The sequence below is a fragment of the Cebus imitator genome, unplaced genomic scaffold, assembly GCF_001604975.1.
Source record: "Cebus imitator isolate Cc_AM_T3 unplaced genomic scaffold, Cebus_imitator-1.0 Scaffold622, whole genome shotgun sequence".
Classification (NCBI taxonomy): domain Eukaryota; kingdom Metazoa; phylum Chordata; class Mammalia; order Primates; family Cebidae; genus Cebus; species Cebus imitator.
The window spans coordinates 186,699-198,794 of NW_016107937.1; the positions used below are offsets into that span (position 1 = coordinate 186,699).

At 38.2% G+C, this 12,096-nt stretch overlaps 2 protein-coding genes and 1 pseudogene across 2 annotated transcripts; 2 read left to right on the plus strand and 1 right to left on the minus strand.

Moving 5' to 3' along the window:
• The first annotated feature begins 430 nt into the window (after positions 1-430).
• On the plus strand, positions 431-1,438 carry LOC119469285 (annotated as a pseudogene).
• Positions 1,439-2,705: 1,267 nt separating this feature from the next.
• LOC108295187 (olfactory receptor 9G4) lies at positions 2,706-9,434 on the plus strand. Its single transcript, XM_017517228.2, has 3 exons — positions 2,706-2,715; positions 3,594-3,684; positions 7,887-9,434. The coding sequence occupies exons 1-3, from the start codon at positions 2,706-2,708 to the stop codon at positions 8,845-8,847; spliced, it is 1,062 nt and encodes a 353-aa protein (XP_017372717.2). The 3' UTR covers positions 8,848-9,434.
• A 1,112-nt stretch (positions 9,435-10,546) lies between these two features.
• Positions 10,547-11,482, minus strand: LOC108295189 (olfactory receptor 1013-like). The gene has a single exon (XM_017517229.2). The coding sequence runs from the start codon at positions 11,480-11,482 to the stop codon at positions 10,559-10,561; it is 924 nt and encodes a 307-aa protein (XP_017372718.1). The 3' UTR covers positions 10,547-10,558.
• Between the last annotated feature and the right edge of the window lie 614 nt (positions 11,483-12,096).

Here is a 12,096-nt window from a genome sequence, read left to right on the forward strand (position 1 = left end):
AAACAAAAATCTGAATGAAATACAGTATAATGTACTTCCAATGATATTATAAAATGTGTTTAGAATAATAGATTATTTTTTTCCATGCAAATCTCTGAGAAAGGACAAAATAAACACCTGAAAAGATGTCAGAACATTCTTTTAAACTCCCCCACCAAGAAGAGAAGATCCACAATTCCCCTTCTTCTAAAGAGGAGCAAAAAATTAGATGTAAAACAGGTGATGTGCAGTATGTTCTGTGCCTAATAGCTAATCTCTCATGGCAGCTTAGAACTGATTTCACAGCCATCTAAAAGGAATGATACCAACTTCAGCATAAATACCTCTCACAATGAACTGACATGGGCTGACACCAACTTCAGCATAAACATGTCTCACAATGAACTGATAATGAACCACTTGAATTTTTCAGTTTTCCAGAAAGGAAATGATGGAGGATCATACAGTGAGTGCTATCTTAAGTCATGGCATCTGTATCAATATTTTCACAGAAGGGAATCACAGCAACCCAAAATCAGTGGATGAGGGAAATTTCACCAAAGTAAAGGTGTTTATCCTTTTAAAGTTCACAGCAGATTTGGGGTTACAGCAAGTGCATTTTTTCATATTTCTCACCATTTATGTCATAAGTCTCTCAGACAACATCATTCTGATTTCTCTCATCTGTGTTGATTCTTGGCTCCACACACCCATGCATTTCTTCATTGGAAACCTATTACTTCAGAATCTCTGCTATTTTTCTGTGTCCCCCAATCCTGATGACCTGCATCTCTGATGACAAAATCATCTCCTTTGCTGGCTGTCTGGCTCAGTTCTTCTTTGCTGAGCTGGCCTATAGTGAGTGCTACCTGCTGGCTGCCATGGCTTATGACTACTGTGTGATAATCTCCAAGCTTCTGCTTTATTCTCAGGCCATGTCCCCAAAGTTATGTGCCAGTCTTGTCATTTCATACCTTGGTAGCTTTGTAAACTCAACCATCATCACCAGTGAGATATTCCTGAGCTTCTGTGGCAGCAATATCATTGATGATTTCTTCTGTGATCTGCCCCCACTTGTATAGTTGAAGTGTGATGTGGAAAGATATCAGGTTGTGCTGCATTTTATACTTGCTTTTAATGTTATCACTTCTACTGTACTTATTCTTGCATCCATCTCTTCATCATTGCAGCCATTTCGAAGATTCCTTCCACTGAGGGCCGCCTCCAGGCCTTCTCCACTTGTGGGTCTCATCTGACAGTTGTCACCTTGTATTATGGTACAATCTTCTTCATTTACTTTTGACCAAGCACTAGCTTTGATCTAGAAAGGGATAAAGTGGGGTCAGTGTTCTATACTCTGGTGATTCCAATGCTAAATCCCTTGATCTGTAGCTTAAGAAATAAGGATGTCAGAGATGCCTTGAAGAAAATGTTAGATAGTCTTAAGTTTCTTAAATAAAAATAGTTGGTAAACGATTTTTTAACAGAATATCTCCATGTCATTGTTTCTGGTTTATATTCTCAGAAATGAATGAAAGGTAAAATCATTTTATAACTTGGAAACAGAAGTCTGCATTTGTGTTTTTAAGTTGGAACTAAGATATTTGAATGTATTTTTTAAATAAATGAGGCTGGGGCATTTGCAAAACCTACTATGCATGGTAGCGTGGAATAGAGTCTATAAAATTGTTAGGAGTCTGAGAAGATTGAAAGAAAGGAGATTAAATGTGTTTTTTAAAAAATTGACATTTCATAAGTTGCCTATATATAGTATTTTAAACAATAAATGAGAATAATATAGCTTGTTATGTAATCATTATCAGGATTAAATAGACTAAATGATTTACCTAAAATCATAAAGTTCATTGGTGAGAACACAGAATGTAAACTCAGAACTTACAAAAAAATAACAAGAAAAAAAACAAAGGTATTTATCTCACCTGTTAGATGAGAGAGTTAGGAAGTCTCACACAAAAAGCATATACTGTATGCATTAGCTATTTTTCCTGATGTGCTCCCCTCCTTGCCCTCCCCCTACATGCCCCAGTGTGTTTTCTTCCCCTCCCTATGTCCACGTGTTTTCATAGTTCAGCTCCCACTTATAAGTGAGAACATGCGGTGTTTGGTTTTTTATTCCTGCATTAGTTTTCTGAAGATAATGGCTTCCAGTTTCATCCATGTCCCTGCAAAGAATATGGTCTTGTTCCTTTTTATGGCTGCATAGTATTCCATGGTGTATATGCATACCTAGGTGATGGGTTGATAGGTGCAGCAAACCGCCATGGCACACATTTACCTATGTAACAAACCTGCAGTTCCTGCACATGTAGCCCAGAACTTAAAATAAAATAAAATAAAATAAAAAGAGTACTGTAAAATTCCTCTAGAAACAAGTTTTTTTTTTTTTTTCTTTCTGGTTTTCATTTTTTAGCTTGCCATTATACAAAGATGACAGATCTCCTTAGCAATAGACAAAATAGATAACCAATATCAATACTTAGAATCACTGTGTACTTTCAATAAAAAAGTAATTTCCTTAACAGTGAAAGAATTAGGGCAGAAGTGGAGCAGTCATATGAGATAGACAGAAAGGAAGATGTAGGTAGGACACAGAAACAGATCGAAAGTAGGGTCAGAGAGAGATTTCAGAAAACTTTACATGCAAGGGAAGATTTAGAGTGAAAATCTTTACCAGGAGAACAGTGACTGATAACAGTCAAGGATATATGAACTTTGGTATGTTGTTTTTTAGTGTTATGTTATAAATTAATTAAAAATCAGAGACTATTTCACTGTGAAATATCAAATTTCCTAGTTTTAGTAGTCTTTTTAGAAATAAAACATGAGGCTGTTCCAACATAAAAAGGCCCTCGTTCTGGAAATTCAGTGCATTAGGTTGCAAGTGCTGCTATAACAAAATAGTGTAGTCTGGGTGGCTTACAAAACAGACGTTTATTCTCCCATAGTTCTGAGGGCTAAAGGTCCAAGTTGAAGGTGCTGGCAGGATTCTGAGACCTCTCTCCTTGGCTCTCAGGTGACACTCTTGCTGTGTTCGCACGTGGTTTTCTTTCTGTGCACTTAAATCCCTGGTCTCTGCCTATGCTCAACTTTCCTTTTTTTACAAAGACACCAGTTAGATTGGATTGAGCCTACTCTAACTTATTTTAACTCATTTTAACTTAATCACCTCTTTAAAGGGCCCATCTTCAAATACAGTCAGATTCTAAGGTACTGTAAGTTAGGGCTTCAACGTATGAATTTCTAGAAGACATAATTCAGACCATACCCCAGGGATAGGTAGTAGATTTGCAGTAGAGGAGACAAGGGTGGGTAGTCTGGACAGAGAAAAGAGCATATGGCATGGAAAAAAATATAAGACCACATGATATTTTCTAGTACAATTTAAAAATTCAATTATAAGACACAATATAACAGAATTATATTATGACTTAGATCCATTAAGAGAGTCAACTTTTAATGAAATATTTACTCATTTCATCATATCCTAATTTATTTAACATCCTTAAACTCCCAATGAACTCTAATTGATTCTTTGGAGACAAGGCACATATTTCTGTGCTTCTGTGAGGGAGATGTCTCAAAGGGCTGTTGAGAAAATACATATATTGAGTGCAACAAAGGCACATCAAACACCAGAGGAGAGGGAAAAGTGTCACTTCCAAGAGCTGGCCTTCCAAACCAAGTGTAAGTACTTGGGATCAGGGGCAGCGAGGTGGTCTGGCCTCTCTGTGACCTCAGCTGCAAATCAGAAGGGGGATATAGAATCTGGCATGGCTCTCAAAGGATTACTGCTGTGCCACACATGCACACAGGTGCACAAACAGGCACATGCAGACTCCCTAGTAAATCCATTTAGTGATACATCCTGCTCTCCCTTAGAATTTGAAACACAGTCTTATATCTATGCTGAACCATTATATATTCACTTACGCAGTGAACAATTCAAGAGGACAAAAGAATGTGACTTCCTTTCTGACTCCAGTGACTGTGCTACTCTAAACTGCTAATGTATGGCATTTTCACTTCTTGGCACTAAATTCCAGGTGCCAGAGAGGCACATTCCTTCCAAAGAATTTTTCTTGCTCCAGTGAAGGGAACAGAGACCTGGGCTGCAGCAGGGGAAGATGCATCTTGATAAGCCACTCCATAGGAGATTCTTTAGCATGATCGGCTTGGGCATTTTCTGTGCCTTTTATTTTACATTGAGATATTTGGTAATTTGTTTCAAATTCAAGATGGACTTGCGGTCTTGGAAGTGAGTCTTCTCTTTTATTTACTCTTCCTTTTTATTATGATACAGCACACTGTGCTGGAAAAGTCTACTTGAGGATAAATCTTGATCTGGATGTTTTGAACAAGCCTAGAAATAGGCAGTACTTTGTTAAACCAGCTTCAAGATATGAAGGTAATTAACCAATTACTCATTCAGAAATATTTACTGAGTGCCCGTTTGTTACTAGGAACTGTTCTTTGTGCTGGGATACAGCAATAAACAGGACAGATAAATATTTTGCCCCATGCTGGTGGGGAGAAGCAGGCAATCGATGCAGGCAATCGATTTAATAAGCAGGAGTTAAGAGGATGACAATAGATGTGGGGGATAACACAGCAGCATCGGAGTAGAGCAATAAGGATGAGGATTGTTGGAGGGAAAGGGACATGGAATTTAAAGATGTGGTTAGTCTGGATCTTTGTCAGAAAGTGACATTTCGAAGAAACTTAAAGAAGATGGATGGGTGAGCCATGCAAACATCTGGAGAATAGTGTTTCAGGCAGAGGGAACAGAGAGTCAGAAATCTTTGATGCTGGGACAGAGATGGTACACTTGAGAAAAAGTAAGAAAGCCATCAAGGCAGAAGGAAGGAGGAGGTGGTGAGTGTTAGGAGGTAAGTTTCTTTAGGTAGGAGAGGGACAGAAAATGGGTTTTAACTTCGAATAAATGAGAAGCCTTTACAGGGTTTTAAATACAGAAGCAACTTATTTATTTATTTAATGGCCCATGCTGGCTGTTGTATTGAAAATATATCGTAGAGAACAAGGGTGTAGATGAGTTAGAAGGCAATGACAATATTCTTGGCAATAGATCGTGGAGGTTTGAACAAGGGCGGTAGCAGTGGAGGTGGGGAGAAGTGGTCAGGTTTGGGATACATTTTGAAGGTAGGAAAATCACAATTTTCTGAAAGATTGAAAAGTAGATAGTAAAGAAAGAGAGTAGGTTGATTCCAAATTTTTGACTTCAGACACTGGAAGAGTAGAATTTTATTAATTAATATTGAACAATCAATTTTTGGAACTGAACATTAGGGGTTCAACTTTAAACATGGTTAGTTTTAAATACCTATTACTTTTCTCTTATTACAGAATATTAGCACCAGATAGAAACTTAGTCATCTTTCAGTGGTAGAATTTTTAAATATGAAATCATAACTAGCAAATTAATAGATTTTTGGGAGTTTGTGAACTCATTGAAATTTCGGTGTTTTTACATATGTACATAAAAATATTTGAGAATTATCACTGCTAATTTTATCAAGTTCTCAAAGATTTTCATGAGTCCAGAAATTTAAGAGCCATTACTTATTTGCAGATAAAGAAATTAAGAAATGCCATGGTTAGAAAATGTGCATATCATAAACTTAAATTTTAAGGAAACAAGAATGTGTATGCAAATCATGAGATGAAAAGAATGATGCAATTATTTGCAGCAAATTTCATTTCTCACTCCAACCAAGGCAGTGGTAATGTCCTGCGTATCCAAAGATATATGCGTGTATAAGGACTGTCAATCTGCTCTGCTGCACTGTACTGCAACAAGTGACGCTATGTACTGTTTCATGAAAGTTTTTCTTTATTCTTTCTTTCTTTCTTTCTTTTTTTTTGAGACAGGGCATCTCTCTGTCACTCATGCTAGAGTGCAATGGTGCGATCTCAGCTTACTGCAACCTCTGCCTCCTGGGTTCAAGAAATTTTTGTGCCTCAGCCTTCTGAGTAGCTGGGATTACAGGCATGTGCTACCATGCCTGGATAATTTTTAGTAGAAACAGGATTTTGCTATGCTGGCCAGGCTGGTCCTAAACTCCTGGCTTCAAGTGATCCACCTGCTTCAGCCTCCCAAAGTGCTGGGATTACAAGCATGGACCATGCCTGGCCCATGACAATTTCCATGAGATATTTTAACAAATTGGAATCATAGAAATTTGGTGCTTGGAATAGTAGCAACCAAAATTTTCAGATGGGTGAATTGTGTTCCTGAGATGAGGAATTACTTTCCTAAGTCAGACAGGTGATTAGTGTCATGGGTATGTGCCAGCTATTGGACCCCGCGATCCTAAACCCTATGACACCTTTGTGAAATTACATGGGAGTAGTTTACAAAAACATTAAATTCTAGGATCTTAGCAAGATATGGAATGATACCATCATTCTGGCTTAAATTGCTTATTTATAGAAACTTGGCCTTATTTATTTATTTATGTTTTACAAGCTCCGACTTTATAAATAAGTCACATAATTATCCTCTCAGAATAATGATAGTTACAATTTTATACATTGATTTTCTATCCAGAAAATGGGCTTTTTTCTTAACATGGATGTTCTCTTACTGTTTTGGAGCTAAATACATGTATTTTGGGGATTGTTAAGATACTTTCCCAAGATTACAGAACTAAAAAGTGAGATCTGGTTTTAAACTCAGACTTCATATCACTTGGGAAATTCTGCCTATGCCAAGCCTGTCTTTTCTCACCTGGGCTTCCTCATATGTCTGTGGGTAACTCTTAGCTCCACTGTAGGCTGAATCATATAGAAGGGCCCCACCCACATGTTTGGGGGACTGCTTGCAGTCAGCTGGGGTGACAGAGAGAGCACAGCCAGATGTCTCATCCAGCAAACTAACCCAGACTTTTTTGCATGATGGTTGTAGAATTCTAAAAGTGTGAAGAGAAGCATAAAAAGCCTCTTGAAATCCAGGCTTTGAATGCACATGGAGCTGCCTATCTGTCAATCTATTGGCCAAAGCAAACCACCAAGCCATCCAAGTCTCAAGGGGTTAAGTATAAGAGTTAGAATAGTATCTGGTACATTGTCAGTAATGTATTTATATTTGTACTAATAGCAGCAGAGGTAGTACAGTATGCTAGCATTTATATACCTACCACCAAAATACTTGACACATAAGAAGTTTTCAATAACTTATGGAAACACAGTGAAATTTTTTGAGTACCCACTAATGTACCCAATATTGGGTTTGGTTATTTTTAGGTATGTTTTCTTTATTCAACCAGACAGTCTGTCAAGAAGTTATTAGTTGCTGGGCACGGTGGCTCACACCTGCAATCCCAGCACTTTGGGAGGCTGAGGCAGGTGGATCACCTGAGGTCAGGAGTTCGAAACTAGCCTGGCCAAGATGGCGAAACCCTGTCTCTATTAAAAATACAAAAATTAGCCAGGTGTGGTGGTGGGCATCTGTAATCCCCGTTACTCAGGAGGCTGAGGCAGGAGAATTGCTTGAACCCAGGAGACAGGTTGCAGTGAGTGGAGATCATACCATTGCACTCCAGCCTAGGTAGCAGAGGGAGACTCCATCCAAAAAAAAAAAAAAGTTATTAGTTATTAGTCATCTTTTTGAGCTTCATTTTTCTCAAGATTTATGAGAATATGAAACTTGCCCTGTAATAAATAGTTAATAAGTAAAATTCCTAATTTTCAAATTATTTCTGACTCCAATTCCAGTAATTTTTCCAAGTCATGGACTGAAGTCCTATAATTCTAGATAGTAACGGAGAAAAATCCACAAGCTTCTTAGTAATTGTTGATTTAATTGATACCCTTGTTAACTTATGTCAATAGAAAAATCACTAAATGATACTTCTCCCTTCTCATGAAAGTCAGGCTTTCACCTCTGTGGACATGGAAGTAGGAAATCGCACCATCCTGACTGAATTCATCTTGGTGGGTTTCTCAGCAGACCCACAGTGGCAGCTGATTCTGTTTGGAGTGTTTCTGATGCTCTATTTGGTAACCTTGTCAGGAAACATGACCTTGGTTATCTTAATCCGAATTGATCCCCACTTGCATATGCCTATGTACTTTTTCATTGGCAACCTGTCTTTTTTGGATTTCTGGTATACGTCTGTGTATACTCCCAAAATCCTGGCCAGTTGTGTCTCAAAAGATAAGCGCATTTCCTTGGCTGGATGTGGGGCTCAGCTGTTTTTTTCCTGTGTTGTAGCCTACACTGAATGCTATCTCCTGGCAGCCATGGCTTACGACCGTCATGCAGCAATTTGTAACCCATTGCTTTATTCAGGTACCATGTCCACTGCCCTCTGTACTGGGCTTGTTGCTGGCTCCTACGTAGGAGGATTTTTGAATGCCATAGCCCATACTGCCAATACCTTTCGCCTGCGTTTTTGTGGTAAAAATATCATTGACCACTTTTTCTGTGATGTGCCACCATTGGTAAAAATGTCCTGTTCAGACACGAGGGTCTATGAGAAAGTCCTCCTTGGTGTGGTGGGCTTCACAGTCCTCTCCAGCATTCTTGCTATTCTGATTTCCTATGTCAACATCCTCCTGGCTATCCTGAGAATACACTCAGCTTCAGGAAGACGCAAAGCGTTCTCCACCTGTGCTTCTCACCTCATCTCAGTCACGCTCTTCTATGGATCGCTGTTGTTTATGTATTCAAGGCCTAGTTCCACCTACTCCCTAGAGAGGGACAAAGTAGCTGCCTTGTTCTACACTGTGATCAACCCACTGCTCAACCCGCTCATCTATAGCCTGAGAAACAAAGATGTCAAAGAGGCCTTCAGGAAAGCAATAAAGACTATACAACCACAAACATGAACGTTATTCTCTTTGCAAATGCTGTTATTGAATTTTTCAGATTATTGGTTTATAAATGTGTTCATATGCATTTCTGTAGTTCAATTAAATCCAATAAGTCACATCTAAAACATTAAAAAGATTGAGCAAATGACTCTTTAATTGTTATTAGTTTGTTGTGATGTAAACAAAACAAACTAATCTTTAAAACTTATAGTATTGGGTTGTTTGACATTCTGCAATATGGTATTTTGTCTCAGCAGTATTATATTTTTCACAGATTTCATTGTGTTTGCTACCTTTGGGAGATCTTGGGAACAAAACAGATTTTGTGGTTTCATGAATATATTTTGACTTTGAAGCTGGGTAAGCAATCTTTACTAGGTAAGAAGAATATCTGAAATGGTGACACTTCTGGAAATATGCTCAAGATTTTACAAATATTTAAGAAAATAATTTCCTCAAAATTTCTTCAGAAAGATCTAATTGAACATATAGGAAATATCTTTGTAAACCTCATGCTTTATACATAAAGAAAATATTAGGAAAATGTTTAAGAGTTGTTTAGATTACAAACAACAATGACAATAAAACTATTTCTAAATTTATGAATCAATATGTGTCTTTAGAATTGCATACCATCTTAAAAGAATGTTCCTCTTACATGGAGTGAGTACTCTGCAGTACTCTCTCTCAGACCACACAGCAATGTAACAACATCAAAATGAAACATATGAACAACAGCAGTTACCACTGTTCCCTAGTTCGCTTTCTTTTTCCTTTGTCTTGACCAAAAAACATAAGTTGGATGTTTTTCCCTGCCCTGGACCAAGCCCAGGCCTTGAACATTCGTAAGAACTGATAAGCTTGTTTAGGTTGATGTCTGAAACCCTGAAAAATCAAACATGTTGCTAACCACGTGGAAACTAGCCCTGGCCGTGAGCCCAATTCCTTAAACCCTTATGCAAACTCCATAACTGAACCCCCTTGTGATGGCGGGTTGGGTTGATATTTCATTTAGTAGCCTTTAGAAGACTGCAAGTTAAGGAATATTGGTAACATTTTTCAAATCAGAAGCTTGCAGCTCAGACGTTAGCACTTGGTTAATGAAAGGTTATAGCGTTTGCTTTAATGAGCATATTTACAGAATTAATTAAAATTTAAAAATTTATGACAAATAGTTGTAGCCGTTTCATCTGTCTTTGCTTTGACATTTCTCATCTTTCTGTTCAGCTGCATTTATTTTCTAACACGTCCTACGTCTTTGCATCAAAATAATGTTAACATTCCCTATGCCTCTATCACAAAGGAAGCTTTTTGAGTACTTGACCAGAAGGATTTGGGGTGTATTCCCTAAATATCAATGATCCATATTATGTTTTATTTTCATCTCCATAATATTCACTATGTAGGAAAAACATTAGGGGAAAAAACAAAGTAAAATATAATTTTACTTTAGGATGCCAGATGTATTACTCTTTCATTTTGCATTAATCGAAGATACTGATTTTTAAAAACTGTATCAATATCGAATGGAATCTACAATTCTGTAGTATATATTATAGTCTAATTTCAAAATAAAAAAAAACAAAAAATGCAAAGAAACAAAATTTTTCCTGTTGAATTTTGTTCAATGGTAAAAAAGATACAAAAATCCAGTTCCACAACCTCTCTGAGTGGTTTGTTATCACTTAGCACGGTTTGAGAACTTTAGGTCAATTCAGACTTTGGATTATGCTGACTTGAAGAATTTTTGCAGAGCTTCTTTCACGTCTTTATTTCTCAGACTGTAGATCAAGGGGTTCAACATGGGGAACAGCACGGTATAAAAGGTAGAAACTATTTTGTCCATCTTGAGGGAGTAGCTGGAACTTGGCCTAGAGTAGATGTAAAGAATGGAGCCATAGTATAAAGTAACAGAGATCAGGTGGGAGGAGCATGTGGAGAAGACTTTGAGGCGGCCCTGGGTGGAGCGTATCCTCAGGATGGTGGCGATGATGGAGAGGTAGGAGGCCAGGATGAACACTGTAGGGGAGATGACATTGGAGGCCAGCAGCAAGCACAGCACAACCTGGTAGCTCTCTCTCACATTGCATGCCAGCTTCACCAGGGGTGGGACATCACAGAAAAAGTCATCAATAACATTGTCACCACAAAAATCCAATGTGAATGTATTGCTGGTTAATATTATTGCATTGACAAAACCACCAGCATAGGAATATAAAACCAAACAGATGCACAATCTACTTGTCATGGCCCGTGCATAAAGCAGGGGCTTGGAGATGGCCACGTAGCGGTCATAAGCCATGGCGGCCAGCAGGTAGCACTCACTATAGGCAAGCCCAGCAGAGAAGAAAAATTGACACAGGCAGCCAGCAAAGGAGATGCTTTTGTCTTCAGAGATGCAGGTCACTAGGATCTTTGGGGTATAGACAGAGGAGTACCAGAGATCCAGGAACGACAGATTTCCAAGGAAAAAATACATGGGTGTGTGGAGGCGGGAGTCATTACAGATCAACACCATGAGGGTGATATTTCCTGCCACGGTCAGAGAGTACACGCCCAGGAACACCACAAACAGTCCCAGCTGCATCCCTTGATCTGTGGTGAAGCCCAGCAGGATGAACTCAGTCACTGAGTGATTGCTCCTCTCCATGGCTTATGGATACTGCACCTACAAATAGAGTAGAAAAGAGCTTAATTGCCTCAATCAATACCAAATGATGGCATTTTCTATGCTAAGCACCTGACATGTAATCAACACTAAGGAAGAATTTTGGCTGCTTTAGGTAGGTGGTGGGAGCTTTCTGAGCTTCACTATATTTCTTGTGATAAAATGCATTTAATAACAGGAAAACCTTAATGCTATTAATATGGTTATTAATTTTTCTTGAAAAAAATTTTTTATTGAGCCCCATGTGCTGTTCCAGACAGTGGAATATAGCAGTGACGATGACAGGGCTGACTCCTATCCTACTGAGCTTTTATTCTAGAAGAAATAGATACATAGAAAACAAATAAGTACAGTATCAATTAATGTTCAATACAATAAGAAAATAAAACTAGGTGATGAGATAGAAACGAACCAGGAAGAGTTCGTCAAATTTAGACCCTGGGAGAAAAAATATCCTTTTCCTATTCCCAGCTGTGGATGGATAAATTGTTCAGTGCCCATGAGATCTGGAAAGGTCCCTGTGGTTTAGAAGATGGTAACAATGTATTTTTCCACAATCACAGAAAAAATTATCCTCTCAGTTACTCTGCAGGAGT